The 24,511-nt window shown below is 33.6% G+C and overlaps 1 protein-coding gene across 1 annotated transcript in view; it reads left to right on the forward strand.

The window, feature by feature from the left end:
- The window catches only part of LOC150087437 (ATPase family AAA domain-containing protein 2-like), a 450,193-nt gene that overhangs the window by 219,767 nt on the left and 205,915 nt on the right, over window positions 1-24,511 (forward strand). The window contains exons 15-17 of the mRNA XM_090372484.1: window positions 861-1,047; window positions 13,759-13,944; window positions 22,284-22,422. Coding sequence (XP_090228610.1) covers window positions 861-1,047; window positions 13,759-13,944; window positions 22,284-22,422 — 512 coding nt within the window. The remainder of the gene's footprint in view (window positions 1-860; window positions 1,048-13,758; window positions 13,945-22,283; window positions 22,423-24,511) is intronic.

The raw sequence follows: 24,511 nt of genomic DNA on the forward strand, positions 1-24,511 counted from the left end.
GACAGCTGAACTGATGAAATACTACACTGTTTAATCTATGGTTCATGGTGACTTCATAAATATCACTTTCATAGGGTAGGACTACTGATAGGTTATGGCTATTTGAATTTTTAAAAAAACAATGCCCATGATTTGTTATATGTCTCCTCATGTTAACACGTTCACTTCCTACATATATATATGCCTAAAACAGCATTAAGAATGATGTGCCATAACACATTGAGCAGTCAATCAGTAAGTGCTATAAATGCAAAAGGGCATAAAATTAACAACTATTGGCACACTGATTGAATGTTTTGGCTTTTGTTTATAGACTTGGCACATGATTTAATTTGTTGTTTTCTTTTGTTTTTTTGCTTGTATTGATATTAATTTATGCACACGATTAAAATTTTTATAAAATTTTAAGATTTGTTCTGATTTACTGCTCAGCACAAAAGTAAGTGTTCACTTTTGGCAGTAAATTCCAAATTTTTAATTTTCAGCTATTAGGTACAAATTTTCAGAAGGTTGGGATGTTAGAATTTGGATTTTTTCAACATCCAAAAATTTCGGCACATTGAACAAGTTCTCTCACATTTATGTGGCAGTGAATGTGCTAATTAATAATATGATGAAATTGTTTTCTGATTTGAAAATAAATTTCATTTTTTTATTAGAATGTATTTATTACTTGAAGTATTTTTACTTCTCAAAATAATAAATTATTCTATTATTTTTTATTTTATATGTAATTAGAATACCATAGAATCAGAGTAGTTGAAATTTTATACAATTCTAATTAAATTTCTTAAGAATTACAAAGAACTTAAATAATAATAATAATATATATATATATGTGTGTGTATGTATCATTATAGGCACAGTCAAACATGGCCACCTAGTCATCGACCACGGTTGCTGTTAGCCGGAAGAAAGGATCAAGCACAAAGTACTCATTTGGCACCAGCAATTCTGCATTATTTAGAATATATACCTGTTCACACATTAGATCTTCCCTCTCTATATGCTGTTACTTGTAGGGCACCTGAGGAGGCATGTGCGCAGGTAAGATTAAAATGGGTGCATATTATTACTACATAAGCATTATTGCAGGGTGATCGGAGAATGGAAGTTACAACTTGGAACTAACAATATAGATCAGAGAATGGGTTGTCAAATAAGCATGATATGACAATTTTCTTCTCTGTATAACTGTTGCTTGTTATATTCTGTTTAATGGTAATCTCTGTTACTTGTTCTTGGTATATGTAAATATTACTTTCATTGAGCATTGACCAGCCCTATTGCAGATTGTGGGTATTTACATTTTATTGGCACAGAAATCTTTAAAATTTCAAACTCATACAGATATAAAAGCTTGACATTTTGAATGTGTTTATAGCAGCTAATAGCGAGGAGTGTTTTCCTAGCAAGGCAAACACTCTTCCCTATTAGCCCAGAGTCCTAGAAATCTTCCCTATATGCCCAGAGTCCTAGAAATGTAAAAATAGATGTAACACTTAGTGATGATGATGTAGCTATCATACATTTTTACTTGCATTTTTTATCATAGATTATAATCATCCTCTGAGTTATCATAATGACATAAGACACATTTTTGAGAAATAAGCAAGAAAAAAAATTGTTGTAGAAGAACAAAAATAGAAGCCATATTCAAATGCTTCAAATGGCAGTAATCAGAGTGATTCATGCTATATCCCATTGTGGTGGCTTTTCCTTAACTGATGCTGAAATGATAGGGAAAATGCGGAAACATGGTGCCTTCCAGAAATAGGGGATTTTTGAGTTAAACTATCCTATGTACAATATATATATATATATGCAGGTAGTTCCCAACTTTACAAGTTAATTTGTTCTTATCGCGCACTCGTAAAGCGAAAACTTGTAAAGCAGGAATTTATTTCTCATAGACATAATGTTAAAAATAGGGGTTACGTTCTCAACAAAGAAATTAGTTAGCTAATTGGTTTATGTTTGAATAATGATCAATTTATCCAAAGGAATGAAAATGTAGCCCGTAAAATCAAGCAAATTATAATAATAAAGAAATTATTTACAAATTAAAAATGTTAACAAATGTTTATTCTTTATCATCATCATCGACTAAATGCACACTCGTTGATCACTCGCTGTTGGCTCGCCACTCATTGGTTTGTTGCACAAGGAGTGGTCTTCTTCAGAAATGCTTCTAAGAGGCATTTGTTTTCAAGATAATCTCTTCTCTTTTCTTTATAAATTTCATGATAGCATGCATAAGCATTTTTTATGGCATGCACAAATTGCAGCTAACACGATACGCGCAAGCGAGATTGCAACTAACGCAATTTGCGCAGAGTAACAAGTTTATGAAGCTTTAAAAAAAGAAATGAAGAGAAGATTCTGATAATTTATTTATGTTTTTTATTTGATTGAAGATTTCAGTAAAGGGGAAACACATTTCACCATAATAACATAAAAAAACTGCACAATTCCAGCTATCAGTATGTTCACTATGCAATAAAATCGAGTTTACTACTCTTTAATAATTGCTGGTACTAACAGAAAATCCCAATAAACCGGAAAATACAAATTGTTTTATTGTTTTAATGAAATTTTTGTAGTGACCTTCATAGTGACCTCCAGAAATGTGCTTTAGAAAAATATCACAAAGCCGTTCAAAATTGATTCTTATAACAGAACATATGATAACGATGAAAGTATATGCATTTTAATGATTTGAATTGGTAAGTAATACAATTTAGACTATAAAAACGATCTTTTAGAGAGTTATATAGCGAAAATTTCAACTTCCGAGGTCGTAGAACAAATTACCAAAAAACAGTGTGTTATTGGGTTCACATTACAATATTTTCATGATACGATGGTGTCTCTGGAATGGATTAATATCGTATAGCAGGGTACACTGTATTGTATAGCTATGCGCATGGTTTAAATTGAGGATTTATGAATGTTTAACATTAATTTTTTGCAATTAATCTTCATATTTTCAAATTTGTTGATACTTAATAAAAAAAACAAAAAAACTCATAAACCTAGGAACTTGTAAAGCGGGAACTGCCTGTATATATATATATATATATATATATATATAGAAAGGATAAGGGAGAGATGATAGGAGTAGTAGGGTCATGTTTCTTACCAAAAAAGCAGCCTGGGACAAAAGCTTTTCACATTCAGACATTATGCATGCTAGAATAGAATCTATGTGGTGTCAGTTAGTTGTTTGTTATTTGGTTTTTAGGAGCATTAGCAACTAAGGCCATATTGCTCCAGGGATATGCAGTGGTCATTCCCTGACTTGTCCGCATCCTCCGTATTTGGTGGTCACGGGCTCGAACCTCGGTCTAATCAAGAAGCATGTGCTACACACTGTTGCTCCTGCCCACCTGGCTACGGAGGCGCCTTAGTTAGTTGTAAGCACAGGTGTAATGAGAGTGGATTAATTACCAGAGGATGTGATGATTATCATGAAAGCCTTACATCTGTGTTTCCCAAACTTTTTTAGTCACAGAATGCTTTTCATCTCGCAGTATGTTGACAGAACACTTCCATATTCACGGAACACTTACGAAACACAAGTTTAGCTGGAGCCAAAGAACTGTTGCTAATATTTTATTACATATGACGCACTGTGCATCAGGAGCATCTTTAGTTCCAACACATGTAAAGCCGAAATTCAAATAACTGTCATTATACTTTCGTTTTGGTCTTTTATTAGTTGGTTTCTGTTTTTTCACTTCAGATTTTTGGGGAACAAAAGACTGCGATTGTTCATCCTCAATTTGAAGTGTGACAATATTGTATCATCCACCACAGTTGCACTACTAGAAGTACTTTGCTTCTCGTTTTAAAGTTCCTTTTTTCAATCACAAATCCATGGTCACATATTTTAATAATAATATTTTGAAATACTAATAATTACCAAAAAAAAAAAAAAAATTATACAAGGAAGTGAGTTTAGTTGTGATATCAGTTCACTTCCCCCTTTCCTTCAACCTGTGTACTCCAGGCTAAATTGCATACGAATGGCACACTACATTACTACTTTTTCATAGATGTCATTACCTCTACACATATTTCTCTATGCAAAAGCCCACCAAAATAAAGTGTTCTGTGGTCTTTTTGATTATTAGTCTATGCCAGTATATTCATAATCGAAAAAAAAGTTAAAAATTATAATGATACAAAAGTGGTGTCCGCTACAAATATGTAAAATTTATTATTATTTTTTAATTATTAATTACCATTTTTCACTGAGCACTTGTTCACATCTCACAGAACACAGTTTGAGAAAAGCTGCTCTACATGCAGATGGAACGAGCAAGCAAGAGTCGTGCAGTGGTGATCTCAGTTTGTTCCTGATTGGTTAGAACAAGTGGGAGGCATTATCACCATGACACACAACTTCTAACTGAACTAGATGATTATTGTTTGTATTAGCATGTTAGGGAAAGTACTAAGGGCAAGTATATTCTAGACATATCATCAGCCATGAACCAGTGACATCATAAACCTGCAGCACACGAATCATTAGTAGGGAGTAATTGTGGTGTGCTAAACTCAGTGATAAGGAGGGAGAGAGAGAGAGAGCAGTTGTTAAAGGCAAGGGAGTGGATTTGATTTTCTTTTCATGAAAGAAGACTATAAAAGCCTAATGTGCTATATGGAGGAGATAGCATACATTTGGCAAACACATTAGAATTGTGGAATACCTTTAAAGCAATAGTCACAGAAGCTACAAATGCATATATATCCAAGGTTCTTAAAGCGTTGGGTGCACTTGGTTTTGGTGGCACTAGAGCAAAACCTATTGGTAACGAAATTTTTTTACGGAAATGGTGCAATTGACATCACTTCCTGTTAGGTTGTTGTTAGATTCTAAATGACACAAATTACATCACTTCCTAAATGGCACTAACTCAATTACCAACGTTGATTCAGTAGAGTAAGTTCATACTAAGATATGGAAATGATGCCAACTCAGTCACTAACATTGATTCAGTAGAGTAAGCAGCAAGTCGTAATATTATGCAAGAATAAAAGTTTCAAAGCCACCGAAGAAGCCTCTCATGTTGAAAAGGAATGAGTTCAAAAACATAGGGAACAGAAAAAAATGCAGACTTTAATAAAATCTGTTTCTCAAGATTTTGATCAACATCAACCTTCTAAGTAGCATGCATAAGTAAGTAAGTAAGTTTAAATTTTTGAACAGTTTTGATCAAACTGTTCAAAAATTTAAATGGCTTTGATTCAAGAACACAGCAATCACTTCAACAAACGACAGTCACTTCTTGCAGTAGTTTTTGGTTATGACATCACTAGTCTGCAAATGGATTTCGCTAGCTATTGAATTGTAAAAATACCAAATCTAATTTCAGTTGACAAGATATAAGAGTATTTCAAAGATGGCTAAAACCCCAGCTGAGCAAAATTGAGAAAAGTATGCAAGAATAAAAGCTTCAAATCCACCGAAGAAGGATCCCATGTTGACAAAAGAATGAGTTCAACAACATGGAGAATGAAAAAAAATGCAGAGTTTAATAAAATCTGCTACTAAAGATTTTGATCAACATCAGCCTTCTACATCGACTTCTCATCAAGAAGCTGGACCATTGACATCACAAAATTATAAGCAAGAACTTCTTGAAGATTTTGTGATATATCAACTACTAATCATGGAACTATAATTAATGCTGTGTTTCAAAGACATTTACACCCTTTACAATCTCAAGAGTACATATCATATTTTAGCTATCACAAACCATTGTAAGCCACTACCCCCAACATGATTTTTACCTCTAGCAAATCAATGGTTGTTTCTGGTCAAGTTTTATGTATAGAATTTAAAATCAATCATAAAAATTACCTATCACATCTCAGTTTTAAGATATGGATAGATAACTGGATTCTGTACAGAGATCATTACTGTTTGAAATACAATTTTTAAACTTATTAACTTTTGGTTGGTTTTGTTTATTGGGCTAAAGGTTAAGTAAGTACGTCATTACTGTTCTTGCAATATAGTATATTTTGATTTTGATGCACTTTTCCAGACAAATCAGTATTTTTATTAATTTTATTACACCATTCAACTGTTCAGTATATAGCGTATGATAAACTACGCTACAAGAATTCACCTTCTGTTCAAATTTACCAATTGCTTTTATGTTTTTAGGTTAGTGCATTGTTAAAATGGAGAAGACAAAGCACAAAACTTGAGTCAATCACCCAGACAACTTCTGCTATGTTTGTGGACACTTAACCCCAAAAACTCAGAGGAAGAAAATATACAATGTCTCAAAAGTTGCATATTCATTGTACTTTGTCTGCAAGATCGGTGACCAAGAAAAAAATTGGGCTCCATATACCTGTTGTATTACTTGTACAATGAACTTAAGGCTGTGGTCATATGGCAAGCTGAGAGCATTACCTTTTGCTGTCCGTATGGTGTGGCGCAAGCCCAAGAATCATTTCGATGACTGCATGACAAAAATAAAAGGTATTTTCAAAAAGAGCGAGCACTGCATCAAATATCCAAATATGCCATCAGCAATTAGGCCAATGCCACACGGTAAACAACTGCCAGTACCTGTGCCACCAAAATCTTGGGGTATTGGAAGTAGTGATGAAGGTTCAGAAGAAATCTTTTTACCAGATGTCGTGGAACCATGTACTTCACATGATTTGGACTACGAGCCAGAAAAGGAAAAGCCCCCACACTACATTGAACAAGAAGAATTAAGCGACTGATCAGAGACTTGGGCTTACCTGAAGAGAAAGCTGAATTACTCAAATTCAGACTACATAGAACTTACTCGCCAAAGGTACAAACATTACAATATACTGTAAGCGAAATGAAGAGTTTTCAAGATATTTTGCGATGAAAAACATGTCTGCAAAGACGTCATTGGTGTTATGCACGAACTGAACATTGATCACAATACCTCTGAATGGCATTTGTTCGTTAATGCATCAAAGCTAAGTTTGAAAGCGGGATTGCTTCATAATGGAAATACCATCAATTCCTCTTGTTCATGCTGTTGGCCTGAAAAAAACTTACAATAGTAAGTCCTAGATTCTTGCTGCTATACGTTACAATGACTGTGATTGGACTGCTTGTTGGGTTGCAAGGTGGTTTCACTAAATATTGTTGTTTCCTGGGTTTGTGGGATAATTACAACACTGGGATAAGAGAGATGAATATATTCCCAGCAAAAGCAATGTAACATATGTTCCATTGGTTGATCCACAAAAGGCTTTTTACACATCAAGCTTATGAGCTTAGACTGATGAAGAATTTCACTAAGGCCACTGGATAAAGAAAACAGGGGATTTGCATATTTACTGAAAATGTTTCTAAATTTATCTCATGCAAAGCTGAAGGATGGAATTTTCATATGTCCTCAAATAAGAAAGCTCCTAAAAGATGAAAAATTTCAAAGAAACTTGAATGATGTTGAACTGGCTACATGGAGATCTTTCAAGGCTGTGTTACACAAATTTGTTGGAAAGAGAAAAGAAGGGAACTATGAGCAACTGGTGACAAACTTGCTGAAATGTTACAGAAAATGTCATTGAAAATGCATTTATTCATTCCCATTTGGATTTTTTTTTCCCCTTAAAACTTAGCAGAAGTCAGTGGTGAACAAGGAGAGCGCTTCCACCAGAACATATCTGCAATGGAAAAACGATACCAGTGTCGCTGGGACTCTGCCATGATGGGAGATTACTATTGGTTCCTTAAACGGGAAAGCAATCTGGAATATAAAAGGAAATCATTGAGTGGGAAACATGTCTAAGTAACATATATTGTGTGCAATAATTACAACTGTGTATGCTGATATTGTATAAAAACGAGGAATTTAAAAAATGCATATATCTTTTGATGTAAAAGAAGTAAAAGATTGATATTTTCATAATCAGGACATTTTGTTCAGAATAACCAACTCTCGTTCCAGAGGTATGACAAAAAAAAATTCTATCAGGTAGTGTTACCTATTGAATATGTATTGCAACCTCAAATTCATGAAACTGTCGGAAAAAAAATAAATACTTTAAAATGTTAAACATGTTCGGATTCTTTTCATACTAAACCCCTTTAACCTCGCCCTAGCCAAGGATGTTTTCACATAAAATAAAACATCTTTTGTGCTTACAGGGTACACACGCTGCTTTGGAGGGGGGGAAGTTGTTTTTATGAAGCACTTTATTTTAGCGAAATGTGGACAAAACTATCTCATTAATCTAGGTACAAAATGTATTTTATTTCAATCTGAGATTAAATCTTTGAAGTACATATTAATTCATAAAATTATGTCAAATCCGTTTATTTGCACTTGTTCTGGGAGATGGGGGTGCATGAAATTTAGGAAATACGTTAAGGGCCACAAGGCATAATTTTATAAATTTAAAGATTTTTAAAGATATATATACCATTAAAAAAATGTAGCATGAGAAGGATGTTGAGATGAATGAATAACAAGCTAGGTGGTTTAAAAAAAAGATAGTGTGGGAAAGTTACAGAGCAATAAAAATGGCCAAAACCTATAAAAAAGAACTAAGCAGCATAGCATGTGGACAAGGTGTGGTGACTGGTACAACTGAATTATGCAAGCAAACATGATGTGGAAGCATATACAAATTTATATAGATATATAAAAGTTATAAGCCAGATCAGATTAATGCCATCTAAATCAGATTGTACACTACATCAGTCTGTAACATATTTATTGTAATAAAAGCACAATAAGTGCATTATATTTCATAAGTCTATAATCTAGTTATTATAGTAAAGGCATAATAAGTACATACAGGTGCTGAATAAGTATATGAACACAACAGTATGCAGCTAGCAATAGACCATGAGGCCAAATTAACTTATAAAAATAATAATAAAATAGCCCAAGCAGGCATACATGGCCAAACCCTGGAAGTAAATATATAATTAGTAATAAAATATAAATATATAATACAATGATGATAATGTAGTTAATTATTAGTGTAGAGATACATTGAAAGGGACTTATTCAAGGGCTAATCCTCTCAATGTGTCCCAACTATAATTAAGAGAGCTATCTGTTTCTGATTGCCATCTGCCTTTTTAACAAAGTCCAAAATTTTAACTAGATAATGTTATAATTTAGTAGCAAACAGGCAAGATAACATTTAGCCTGACAGATACCTTTCGAAACAAAAATGTAGAATAGGAAAAGAAAGCCAACCATAAAATACAATTCATTTGTGGTATAATTATATTATTATTTTGATTGTTTATACAAAAGCATGCAATAGCTAACAAAAGGAGAAAGGAAGTAAGGATAAGTATAGTAACAGAATACAGAATGCTATAGAAAAAGAGGAATTGCTAATTCCTAAGATCCAAAATATCATAAATAAATTAACCCATTACTCAAAATGGTTCTGTTTAGAACTGATAGTACAGTAAAATTAAATGAAGAATAAATTTGATTAACCAATAAATAATTCAGTAGTTGTAAGCTGCTTACCACAATGAACTGTACTACTAGAAAGCATGAAAAAAATTGAGCACATGTTAGCATATATGCGACAAATAGTGACACCAGCGCCCTCGCAGTTCTGACGTCTAAAGGACCAACTAATTAACTGAATAGTATTAAACAAATAATGAAATTCATGAGTTTTTGAGTAGTAAATGGATGGCCAGTGCTCAAAACAGAAGGAACTGGAAAGTTGCTGGAGAGGCCTTCATCCTGCTGTGGATTGAAAATGGCTGATGATGATGATTAAACAAACGCAATAGCTAACAAAAGGAGAAAGGAAGTAAGGATAAGTATAGTAACAGAATACAGAATGCTATAGAAAAAGAGGAATTGCTAATTCCTAAGATCCAAAATATCATAAATAAATTAACCCATTACTCAAAATGGTTCTGTTTAGAACTGATAGTACAGTAAAATTAAATGAAGAATAAATTTGATTAACCAATAAATAATTCAGTAGTTGTAAGCTGCTTACCACAATGAACTGTACTACTAGAAAGCATGAAAAAAATTGAGCACATGTTAGCATATATGCGACAAATAGTGACACCAGCGCCCTCGCAGTTCTGACGTCTAAAGGACCAACTAATTAACTGAATAGTATTAAACAAATAATGAAATTCATGAGTTTTTGAGTAGTAAATGGATGGCCAGTGCTCAAAACAGAAGGAACTGGAAAGTTGCTGGAGAGGCCTTCATCCTGCTGTGGATTGAAAATGGCTGATGATGATGATTAAACAAACGCAATAGCTAACAAAAGGAGAAAGGAAGTAAGGATAAGTATAGTAACAGAATACAGAATGCTATAGAAAAAGAGGAATTGCTAATTCCTAAGATCCAAAATATCATAAATAAATTAACCCATTACTCAAAATGGTTCTGTTTAGAACTGATAGTACAGTAAAATTAAATGAAGAATAAATTTGATTAACCAATAAATAATTCAGTAGTTGTAAGCTGCTTACCACAATGAACTGTACTACTAGAAAGCATGAAAAAAATTGAGCACATGTTAGCATATATGCGACAAATAGTGACACCAGCGCCCTCGCAGTTCTGACGTCTAAAGGACCAACTAATTAACTGAATAGTATTAAACAAATAATGAAATTCATGAGTTTTTGAGTAGTAAATGGATGGCCAGTGCTCAAAACAGAAGGAACTGGAAAGTTGCTGGAGAGGCCTTCATCCTGCTGTGGATTGAAAATGGCTGATGATGATGATTAAACAAACGGCAGTTGTGCCCTCTGATTTTTTGGAAAAGATTAGATCTTACAAATAACCTGAAATTACATTGATATGTTTAGAGAAGATCAAGTGAATATGAAAGAGAATAGATAGCAGTCAATTAAATAAAACAAGATATAATTATATACCTATGTAGTAATGAAGAAATATTATAAAATATGAAATTAATTCCTACCATAGGGACAAATATAGGTACAACTTTTTCAATGAACGTAAGCTATATATTATATGCCCCATAGAAAAGACAAATAAATATTTATAATAGTAAATAAAATGAAATGCTTATACAGTGGTACCTTGGTTTGCGAGCATAATTCGTTCCGGAAACGTGCTCGTAATCCAAAGCACTCGTATATCAAAGCGAATTTCCCCATAAGAAATAATGGAAACCCAGATGATTTGTTCCAAAACTCAAAAATATTCATATACTGTAAAAATGATTAATACAAAATACATACATACCTTTTTATATTTTTAATATTTAAATTTAATATACATAAAGCAATCGAATTTATTAATTATTGGGTAGGACGACTGTCACTAACAGAATCACTGCTATCTGTTGACTTTTTCTTTTTGTTCGACTTTAACAAGGAACCTATCCAATGACACTTGCTTTTGCCTCCTTTTGAGGATTTCACGGAAATATGACATTGCGTTGTCGTTAAACAGATTCATCGCTCGCACTATTACAAATAGTGCGAGCGATTATAAAACAATTATAAAAATGAGGAGGCACGCTTGATACACATAAACAAAGCTGCGTGCGTCTAGCAACTGAATAAACACCGTAAAGGCAGAGATACACTTTTAACACCTCACATTTTACTAAAGCACATTTCTAGGGGTTACTACCATAAAACAATAAAAACAATTTCCAGTTGCGTTCCTGCTAGTGGAATCTGTTATAAACTGGTAGTAAACTCGATCTAATTGCATTTGCAATTATACTTATAGCTGGAATTGTGTTGGTTTTTACGTTATTATGGTGAAATGCCCTTCACTGATATAAAAAACATAAATACATTTTCAGAATCTTCTCTTCATTCCTATCGTGTTGCATTCGGTTGGGGTGATTCTGCGTTCGACTGCCATTTCTTGTAAACACAAAGGCGAATCGTGCAAAAGCGAATTCGGTTCGTGTTATATAAGATATCGTTCCCGTATTTATAAATCGTGTATGATTGAATTCGTGTAGTGTAAACACGTGTTATACGAGGACTAACTGTACTCGTATTGCAAGACCTCTCTCGTTTATCAAGTTAAAATTTATTAAAAAATTTTGCTCGTCTTGCAAAACACTCACAGACCAAGTTACTCGCAATCCATATTAATAAAATACACGCGCGCACACACACACACACACACACGCGCGCACACAGTACAGTTGATAACAGATTGATTACCACTGTATTAAAATTAAGTAGCTTAAGTTCTTTATGTAACAAAAACTTTTGCTATAATGTAATATGGGTTTATTTTATTATGCCATTTGTTAATAGCTATCAAAATTGCTTTATGAAGGTTTATATCTATAAAATAATCTGGGAAACTGTTGTCAATCAACTTAGGCCTAAATTCTATAAGGGTATCTATAATGTTATAGTCATTGTTACATATTTTAATCATTCTGGTGCATTGAGAAACTATGATGGTTTTATGAATTTGTTTAGAAATTGTGGAATGCCAGTAAGTAAGATTTATAGATTTAAATCCAAATTCTTTACATTTGTCATATACTTTAGAAGATAATACTTTCTATGTGGATGTCTATGTCTAAATATGTAGCTTTTTTTGTATTATATTTATTAGTACATTCTATCTCTAAATAAGTCCCTTTCAATGTATCTCTACACTAATAATTAACTACATTATCATCATTGTATTATATATTTATATTTTATTACTAATTATATGTTTACTTCCAGGGTTTGGCCATGTATGCCTGCTTGGGCTATTTTATTATTATTTTTATAAGTTAATCTGGCCTCGTGGTCTATTGCTAGCTGCATACTGTTTGTTGTGTTCATATACTTATTCAGCACCTGTATGTACTTATTATGCCTTTACTATAATAACTAGATTATAGACTTATGAAATATAATGCACTTATTGTGCTTTTATTATAATATATATATATATATTCAAACTATACAGGCATTAGGAAGTATGATGAAAAGGTGATTTGATGATCTTGCATGACTGTGTATGTACGTGCGCACACGCACACACACACACACACACACACACGCACAGTTGATAACAGATTGATTAGAACAAGCTGGTTAGAACACTTCCAGCATCTCTTGTATGTTCCTGATTTAGTGGCTTCAGACTTTTTTTCCTCACCTTAAGTGACATCTTAATAGAAAACACTTTTTTAACAAGAATGAGATTACATCAGCAGTAGCAGTGTTGCTCCTAATCTCGTGACACATTCTTGCAGTTGGGTTTGACAAATCACTAAATGTTGGGATAGATGTTTGTGTGTTCGTGGTGATTATTTTGGGAAATAGACTACATCTCTTTGTAACTTCACCTAATTTCTTTTCTGTTTCTCACCAACTTTTTAAAATAAACTGTTGGATACCTTACTTTCTGATATGTAAATTTTGTTACATATCGATTTGTTTACTTTCCATACTTTGTTAAAGGGACTATGGCAAGGCACAGTAAAACATTTTATGCCAATGATCAGTGCACTCATAGTTTAGTATTTTGAATGTTCAGTATGTAGAATTTTCTCCATCATTACAGGTTAAATGAAGTAACTGATGTGTAATAAAGGATAAAGTTAAGTGGTATTTATTTAATCCCATGTCATTTCTTTCACTCAGTATATTCTAATTGTTTTGTTTGATTTTTATGTACATATGAAAGAATTTTCTTGTGAAGTTACTTTTTGCATTTTGTTAGAAAATTGAGAGCATGTTTGTAGGCCAGAATGATAACAGAAATTTTCAACTCTTAGCTTCTTTTATTCCAGATAATTCGAGAAGCCCAGAGAAGCCTTCCAAGTATTTTGTATCTTCCTCATATTGGCCAGTGGTGGGATACTTTAGGTGAAACTGTTCGGGCTACTTTTATTACACTTCTCCAAGATGTTCAGCCATCGATACCACTGTTGTTGCTGGCTACAAGTGACATTCCCTATGAAAATTTACCATCTGAGGTGAGTTGTTTTTCCTTGTTTTCCTTAAGTTTTGAATCTCTAAACAATGCTTCACAAATTTCTGACCAATGAAATTTGGAAAGTCTTAAACCTTACCCAGAGTAGTATGTGGGGGGGGGGACCAGTAGGTAGGTAGGCTTTCTGATAGAAACATTTCCAAAGCAGTAGCTTGTTTGTAACAGCCCATTTGCTTGATTTCTCTGCAGGTAGCCTACAATAATAATTTTATAATGTGCAGTAAAATAGTGTATGTGAACTTCTATTTGCATCTCAGTTTGTAAATCTTTTTGTACAGAATGTGACACCAAAGATCTGGATTTTCTTCATTTTATTAAAGTAAGTTATTATTATAGCAAACACACACACATGCACGCACAGAGTGTAAAAGTATGAAGCATCCAATGCTTTATGCTGTGTGAAGCATTCTTTCAGCTTTTTTAATTTAGATGATTAATTTAAAATTAATTTGTTACTACTTCACCTACTTCTTTAAAGGGGTCAGTGTCAAATCATACCAAAACTTCTCTTGCTAATGATCATTGAACAGCTAGTAGCCATCAGTTGGCTTGAGAATTGTTACAAGCAATTGGGAAAGGTAATGCACCATCAACATTTCATTCAGCTTATTCCAGATAGACTTAGGTGCTATAATACACTAGTTGTTATAACAGAAACACGAAGGTTTTCAAACCATGCCAGCTGTTTCAAACCATACAGTTTGAAACAGCAGGCATGGAATAGGTGTAGTGTCTTATGAGGTTTTTTTTTTTTTTTTTGTTATTTGGTTTTTAGGAGCATTAGCAACTAAGGCCATATTGCTCCGGGATATGCGGTGTTCATTCCCTGACCTTTCCGCATCCTCCGTATTTGGTGGTGACGGGCTTGAACCCCGGTCTAATCAAGAAGTGTGTGCAATGCACTGCTGCTGCTCCTTCCCACCTGGCTACGGAGGCGCCGGTGTCTTATCAGTGGTTTACTGTACCTTTGCATCTAATGAGAAGGAAATCATAGTGTAGTTATACAAGCCAGTGGCAAGACTTCACTTAGAATATTGTGTTTAGGTACAATATTGACTGCACCCAAAGGAAGACATTGATCTTCTTGAAATGTTTCAAAGTTGAGAAATTCATCTGGTGAGAATAGCAAAAGGTTGAGGTGAGAAAACACTATGAACATTCAGGATACAGAGCTTTAAAACTGGCACTGTGGGTGGAGGGTAATATCATAGGAGTGCATAAGGCACTAAGAGAAAGAGAAAAATGAATAGTTGAAAATTTGCACTGTAGCTTTTTGAAAGAAAAACTGGATCTGTAAAACTGATAAGAGTGAATATGTGGTGTATAAACAAGTTTTGTTTTTAAGCTTCTACTAATAAATTAGTAAATTCCTAAAATCCTATCACAGCAGTACTGTATAAATGAAAGTTTCACTATGAAAATCTAGCATATTTTGTCAGTCTTGGTTGAATAAAATAATTGTACAAAAAAAAAAAAAATATATATATATATGAGGACAGCATTTATTTTCAAAATACCTATGCATAAAATGTATTGATTTGCAGTGAAAGAAAAACTTTGAAAAAATTAGAATGACTATATTAACCTCACATAACTGCAGCTATGGGAAGAATTGTTTGAAAGAAAAAAATGAAAGTTTTAAAAACTGCAGGTAAAGAATAAAAATGCAGTAATCACAAATTTCCACATTTTTGAATAATTTGGCCCAAAATCCAATTTCTATTTTATTTATTTATTTATTTATTTATTAATTTAACCTTTTATTTTTAATTTTATTCCCTAAGGTATACAATAGTTTATCATACTAGCACTTTTTCAAAGTCACGTGGTCCGCTGGTTGGTGTGTCCTATGTACGACCACATCATCTGATTACAGATTTGCATATCGGTAGTTACTCTTTTTTAAAAGAAAATGTAATCAAAGAAATGTACAAAAACTAGATATGGATCCATAATGAAAGAGGCCTCATACTTTCATGATTTAAACTTTTCCACTCTAGTAACATTCACAGTCGTTCACTCATTTGACAAATAAAGCATTAGAATTAGTAATATAATTCAGCTTAATATTGAACTTGCACATTTTCAGTTGCACAGAATTGAATTAATATAGAAAAAGTATCGATAAATTATATCTACTTTGCCACATTTGTGACTGCAAATTTATTAAAATTTTAAATAATACAGTTTCCACGTAAATAAAATTTACTTTCAGAACAGTAATCTGTGAATAAAATTTTTTTACCTTTTTATTTGTATGTTGCCATTTTATTTATTATTGAAGCCTGTATTTAAGTAAAATGATGTGTAATTACTGCTTATATAAAATAGAAATGGAGAAAAATTTATTTTAATGAATAAACTCTTAAAATAATTTTCAGCAATTTTCATTAGAATGACAATTCTCGATGATAAAATGATTCATGCACTCTCAGGAAGTGTAACATAATGTTATTGAACTAAAAGTAGGGGATTGTAACTGTTGAAAGTGGAATCTTGTATACCTCAGTACTGTTAATATTTTATACCTTTGTTTATGGAAAAAATTATTATACTTATTTTCCTTTATTTGTTGTAATAGTACACCAAAAACACTATTCTTTTTGTTTGTGAATTTTCTTTTATTGTTCAAGCAGGATCAGGTAAAGCAGTTGTGAATATATTAATTTTATATGCGTATTATTGCTTAGTTGTAGATTTAATGTAAATGCTAATGTTTGGTTTAAATTAATTTTGGAAGTTTCTAGAAGTAATAACATTTATATAGAGATCATAAAATTAGGTCTAATATCACTGGGCTGTCATATATGGTTAGAGCTGTAATGATTACTTTTGTTTGTTTATGGTGTGTGTGTGTGTGTGTGTGTGTGCGTGCGTGCGTGCGCGTGTGTGTGCAGTATTGCTTACTTCGTTACTTTGTTTACAATTTAAATCTATCCCTCCAGTCTACAATTGGAGACTGGATGGATAAATTTAATCATTACAGCCTCATACATCATAGATTTGATCATTACAGCCTCTACATGGCTGTCATATATGACAGCCATGTAGAGGCTGTAATGATTACTTTTGTTTGTGGTGTGTGTGTGCGTGCGCGCGCGCACGCACATCTCTCCATTCCTTTGCCAGTCTACAATTGTTCTCTCTCTCTCTCTCTCTCTCTCTCTCTCTCTCTCTCTCTCTCTCTCTCTCTCTATGAGTGACCACCAGTGTGTCCAGGCTATACCTCAAAAGGTTGCTGTGATTAATGGCTTGTAATCACCTAACATCAATCTCATAGAATGGTTGTGTGAATTTGTGGAGCAGTACATGTTACACATGCAGTCACAATACATGCTTGAATCTCTGCTATTGTTAATTGACATTGAGCAGGAAATACAAGGATATCCATATGCATTTGAGTACCAGGAACTGGTAAACAATTTGTAGAATGTGTGCTGTAGTATATATATGCTTGATAAAAAATGGATATGAGAGGGAGAGACTCTAAGATATATAAAAAAAAAAAAAAAGACAATTTTTGTGAGGAAGAATGTAATATTTTGGTTGGCGGTGAGATTTCTTTTTTTCTTTTCAAGAATTCAGTATGCATTTTTTTTTTTTTTTTCCCCTTTTTGGAAGAAAAACTCATTAAAAATACATTGCAGGGCAAACATACAAAATGTGTGCGTGCGCACGCACACACACACACACACACACACCCCATCATTCTTTATCTAACATGGAAATTGTTGAGATTATTTATACATTGTTTGTCAGAATTATATATGAATGGAAATCGTTGAGATTATTTATACAGGATTTTCAGAATTATGTATGAATGGTTTAAATTGCCATATTTTGGGGAGGGAGGGAGGGAGGGAGGGGAGAGAGAGAGAGAGAGAGAGAGAGAGAGAGAGAGAGAGAGAGAGAGAGAGAGAGAGAGAGAGAGGCTAAATTTGAATAAATAGTTGTTCATTTTAAACCCAAAATAAAGTTTGGTTTTTAATGTTTATATTATGTTGCAACCCATTGAGTATGGAGAATAATCAGTTAACATTTGAAGAAGTTATGTACATTCTGAAATGCACATAACTTAGATTTATTGTGTATGGAAATGTCAGTATGGGACAAAGGCCAATGCACTTAACAATAACTTGTCTCTGTGATAGGTTAGAACAACATGGAACTGTGCGCAGCATTAATAAAGAAAGCTGTGGGAGGAAAAGAAAATCAAGAAAGTGCCAAGCCATTACAAGTGCATAGGACTGGTCACCAAAGGAGTCAACAAGACTGTTTGAGTCAGTTGAGTATTTGAGAATCTTAAAGGACATAAGGTTCAAACCCCTCATACTTCAATACGTTCATACTTTTTTCATGAGATTCATAAAGATGCTCATAATTGAGAAACACGAATTTTTCAGTGGTACTGTCAGAAGAACAGTAAAGTATCTGATTTTCAGAATGTGATCATACGGTCAGACAAAGTGACCTTTGAATTAACACAACTGATTGATGGCCAGCAGCACTTTTCACCTCAAGATATAGAAAGGTGTTAACCTGCCAGAGATCCATTATGTGGCTAGGACTGTCCTTTCATGGGATAATCAGACCTTACGGGTTCATTGGTATTACTAGGTAGCAATATCTTGAATCATTAACAAATGATGCAATTCCCACAATAAGAATTGTGTGTCTGGATACATTAGTGTGCAGATTAAATGTGCACCCTTCACATTTTTATTCTGATATCTGTGCACTTTTTGGATAACTAACAACTCCCAAGGCCTTCCGACCACACTCCCTACATTTTGCATAAAAAAACATTACGGGAATCCTATTGTTTTGAAACTTGATACTACGACATGTTGGACAGACAACTTGTGTAATTGATATTAGCAGGTCTCGATTACACAAGTTGCGTGTCCAATATGTCCCCTACATTTTTTGCACAGGGCACCTTGAAAGAAGTGTGCACTCATAAACCTCAAACATTGAATGGTTTTAGGTGGGGTGGCACAACAGGAAGCTGGCAGAATTACAACTGACATGTGCATCACCACCACCATATTGTTGGGACATTGAGAAACAATGCCATTCATAAATATGATCTGGTGGACATGTCAGTTGTAATTTTAGAATTCATTACAGAAGTGATGCCACACTTCTGTAATGAACCCCATTTCTGTGTATTTGAAACCCTTCTTAGTTCATGTTTGTTCAGTACTTTTTTGAGATTCAGCATAATGCTTTGATATGCTTATCTCACAAAAATTTGATTCACCCTATATAAGACTCCCCCCCCCCCCATTCACGTTTACATTATTACAATTCGAAAATTGTAGATCTCTTAAAGTACCATTTATAATTGACACAATATAATAAAAGCAAACCTACGGCCTACCTATGGGATTAGGGATCTCACCCCCTATCTGAAATTTACCTAGCCTCCGTAGAAAATCATATATTACAACCATACCCCCCCCCCCCCAGATATTGAATTATTTATATGATACGCTGACGATATCCTCTTAATAGGGCACAAATCCACAATAAATGATCTTTTCATTAAATTTAATTCCATGCATAATAGATTAAAATATACCCTGGAATTGGAAGAAAGGGACAAATTAATTTCCTAAACCTCACTATATACAGAAGCGATACAAAACTAGGAACAAGAATTTTCAGAAAAAATACTCACACGGGCAAATACTTACACTTTGAATCACATCACCCCCTCAACACAAAAAAAGCAGTCCTTTATAATCAAATTTACAATGCTATAAAATACAGTTCCACACATTATGACCTTAATAATGAACTACAATATCTTACAAGTAAATTCATATCTAGGAAATATCCTATTCAATTAATCAAACAAACTATTATCACAGTCCAAAATAATATTAACAACCCACCCAAACGCATGTCCAATAATAATCCACGTATTATCCTCCCTTACCATAGTAATTTTGCCAACCAATTCCGCTTTTTTATTCAAAAGTACTGATATCACCCTTAAATTCTCATCTTACAATAAACTAGGGTCATTATTCAACTCATATAAAGATACACAAAATTACCACATTAGTGACATGAATAATATCATCTACTTAATAAAATGTCAAGATAACTGTAACGCTTGCTACATTGGTAGCACCACCACCATAAAATACGATTCTACCAAAACATCAAATACACGTGCGTACTACCACTACAATAGCTTTAGGACGGGACAGTCCAATACCTAATTAGCAACACATGTTCAATCCCACAACCACACCCCCTTAGTAGATTCAGCCATTCTTATTATCAAATTAAAATCCAGTTTTAAAATTTTCCAATATGAAGCCCTAGTTATAGAATGGTTTCACTGCCATTCCACTCTTCAAGTATTAAATTCCAAACTACCCTATAACATAGCACCAGTCTGGAATCTCATGCACCTGAGATTCCCACGTGTATCCAGGAGCATCACGGGAACCTAGTCTTCTTAAATACACGCGTTTACTCTCATTTTACCATTGCCAACTGAAGACTCATTTTACCATTGCCAACTGTAAAATGAAAGCCACTTGTTATGGCTATTGGCCTTCTGTTTCCAACCATATAACTAAAATCGTTTCAAATTTCAACATTGACAACCAAGGACGAAGACGTGCACTTCTACTTCCTTGCGCACATTTTAATTCTGTTTTTAAATCCTAACTTATTCATGCTAACTTAAATTTAAAATTATCATCCAATTTATTCCAACATCAATGCAGATTATAAAAAGGTGAGTATCATAATAAATTAAATTAAGCTATGCTATTATATTGTGTTTACATTATTGTAATGACCCGTGCCTTACTGAATGATTTGTACTTTTTTTATTTATTATTTTTTTTTTATCTCAACTTCATAGTCATTATTGTTAACAGACAACATAAGTGATTGCTAATTTGATCAAAAAATCTTTGATGCAGTATCAATAAAGGAGTGGGGAGAGACAAATTCTAGTTCAATCAACATAAAATAAAAATGGACGAGCCACTTACATGGTTCATCTCTGGATTGCATGACATAAGTAATGCAATCTAAATAGTGCAGTAAGCAATCAGGTGACATCAAAAATATATCCATCTCTCTTTCATTTTAACTCTCCTCAGGTGGAGGATTATTCCCTTTATATGGGCAGGGACCCCCAGAACTTCTCTCAAACTTATTGTCACCATTCGAAAAAAGGACAGTCAGGGTAATTAATGATCCATCTCTTACAAAGTCTTCCACTCTGTTTCATGGATCTTCAGTTTGTGTTCCATGCATTTTCTATAGACACTTCCATGGGATAAAGAAATTTTCTATAGATACTTCCATGGGATAAAGAAATTTTCTATAGATACTTCCATGGGTTCTTCTAAACTGGCACCCATAATTCCCCTTTCCCTCCAAACCAGTTCAAACACATAAATATGTAAATTTTCTTTTTATGCTCTGAGATGACCACATGGTGAGAGGAGTTCACAAGATGGGAGAATGCAAGGCACAGCACCATATTTAGTATTCACACTGGCTTGAATCACAGTCACTTAAAACACCTGTACTTATGCACCTTTGGCTATGGCATCCTATAATGCCATCATCACCCATTCACTGTTGAACTCCAAATTCACAGGAACTTTTTTTCTCCTCATTTATCTTTCCACTTCTGTTTTCTAGGATAAACCCTCCTTCAGATGTATTTCCTGAAAATTGCAGTCTACAGAAATGTAAGGCTAATGTTAACGAGTGTCTTCTCAGCCTGAGCCCATGCACACTACTATGGGTTTGAATAGTTTTTTGTTTAGGGGTTTCATTAAAAAAAAATTAATAAACTGTTTCTGTGATTCGAAAATCCAATTTTGATGAAACTAAAGCATGTGAAATGTGGCAGGTGTCTGCTTGATTCAAGTAGACACTGAGAAATTTCTAAAAGTGGGTATGCAACGGTTAGGTATGCATAATAAGAATACTTCTGACTGTTCTATATCTGCACTTCTCCATTTTTCAAACAGTCATTGATACAAAATGAAAGCAACAGAATGTGAAAATCCACACTGTAATTACTAAAATAGATATTTTAGTGTATTTAGTAATGTTTTTAAATCACAAACCACTTGAGGGGAAAACCAGTTGCTATTGTAATAAGTTGCACATTTGTCACAATTCAGTGGGTTGAAGTCAAACCTTGCACTGAAGGAAAAAACTACATTTATCTCCAGTGAACATCACATCAGAATGGTTAATGAAGAATTCATGGTTTGCCCTTTAACATGTTTAACATGCATTAATATGTTGTCTTTTCTTTTTCCATTTCAGGTAAAAGATTTATTTAATGAAAAGCAAGAACAAGTTTTTGAAATGAATAATCCTACAGCCACTGAGAGGAGTGACTTTTTTTCCATTTTACTTATGAAAGAGTTAGTGCAACCACCAAACCAAAAAAAGAAGAAAAAAGGTAAATATAAACCAATTTTTTTTTTTAATCACCTCATCTCTGTCCATTAAAAATTATGCTTTGCTGTTTCAGATTTATTTTAAATTTTCTTATCTGCATAGCTTGAATCCCTAGAAAAGTACATACAGGTGTCATGCAGTTTTTATTGTCAGTTAGGGATGTAGTTTGCAGTGAGTGGTGGCATGCACTGAAAAATAAAATGATTCCACAGAGGTAAATTTGGTTGTCTTAGCAAGTGAAGAAAATGCAACAAAGGAACATCCTTTTTTCCACATGAGTTTTACATGGAAGAAAAGAACGTTGTTAATAATGGGTTAAAGGAGGAACAAACCTGTTTCCTTATTCTTCTAATAATTCCTTCAACTCTTACTTGGAATTTCACTTTTTTTCTTTTCTTTTTTTTCCCTCTTTTGGGAATAAAATTATATCTTCTTATAATATATATATATTATAAGAGGATATGAGGATATTATATCCCTTTATAATATATATATACCACCAGTTTCCTCTAAACAATAATAGTATTTCTGAGTGTGTGTGTGTGTGTGTGTGTGTGTTTTTTTTTTTTTTTATCAGTTTCATCAACATCAGCCATTTTCAATCCATTACAGGATGAAGGCCTCTCTGGCAACTTTCCAGTTCCTTCTGTTTTGTGCAATGACCATCCATTTACTACAGCTACTCACGAACTCGTGAATTTCATCTGTCCATCTCCATAATTGTCTTCCATTTAGCTCCTCTTGGGTACTATTCTGTTACTTAGTCCATCTGTCATCATGTCTTCGAGCTATGTGTCCTGCCCAAGACCATTTTAGTTCTTTAGTTTTGATAAGAATGTCCTTTACTTGAGTTTGCTGTCTAATCTATGTGTTTCTCTTTTATCTACCAGTCTGATTCCTTAATATAATTCGTTCCATTCTTCTCTTCTCTTCTATTCTTTTGGTGAGTGCCCAAGTTTCACTTCCATAAGTCATGGTGGGGAGTATACATTGGTTCATTATTTTACGTTTCAGACATATTGGGATATTGCTCCTCAGAATGTGACTATATTTCCTGAATGCTATACATCCAAAATTTATTCTTCTCTTGACTTCCATCCATTTATCATTATTACAGCTAATGACTTGTCCCAGATAAGTATATGAATCCACCTTTTCAATTACTGCTCCTTCAATGACTATATCCCTTTCTGTGGCATACTTGTTCATCATTACTTTTGTTTTAGCCATATTCATCTTTAGTCTGAAATCCTTACTAACTCTGCATAACTGATTAAGATTTTGCTGTAATTCTTTAGGGATCATGGCTTATGATCACAATGTCATCTGCAAATCGTAAATGTTTTAGGTACTCTCTATTCACATTGACTCCTTTCTGCGACAAGACTAATCTTCTGAAAGCTTCCTCAAGGGTAGTAGTAAACAACTTTGGAGATATTGTCTCTTTGTCGAACTCTTTTCTTCTCAATTTTAAATTTGCTATTGTTTTTGTCTAGTCTAATAAAGGAGGTAGCATTCTCATATATTTTCTTCGAAATCATAATATATGAGGTATCAATGTCTTGTCTTTACAGTCCCCTAAACATTGCCTTATGATGTATGGAGTCAAATGCCTTTTCATAATCCACAAATGCCAGGCTAATCTGTTAGTAATGACCTTGTAGATGTGGGATAACAAGCTAATTGGTCTATAATTTCCAATTTCTGATTTATCTCCTTTCTTATGCAGCAAAACTATGATTACATTATTCCACTCCTTGGACGGTACGCCTTTTCTAATGCATTTTGTGAGGAGCCTTGCCAGTTTCTGTGTCATGTCTCTTCCTTCCCATTTTAACAACTCTACAGTAACTTCATCTTCCCCCAGAGCTTTCTGATTCTTCATTTTCTTCAATACATGTTCTACCTCATCAGGAAGGATATTGGGTATGTCATATGTGTTACTAATTTGTGATCCATCTTCCCCACTGCTGACATCATTCCCTTGCTCCTTGTATAATTCTCTATAGTACTCTTCTGCTATTTGAATTATGCCTTCTTTGCTATTTATAAGTACACCATTGCTATTCTTCAGTTTCAGTATCATTTGT

The sequence above is a fragment of the Mastigoproctus giganteus genome, chromosome 4 (genome assembly GCF_048544385.1).
Source record: "Mastigoproctus giganteus isolate SK-2022 chromosome 4, ASM4854438v1, whole genome shotgun sequence".
NCBI classification, from domain to species: domain Eukaryota; kingdom Metazoa; phylum Arthropoda; class Arachnida; order Uropygi; family Thelyphonidae; genus Mastigoproctus; species Mastigoproctus giganteus.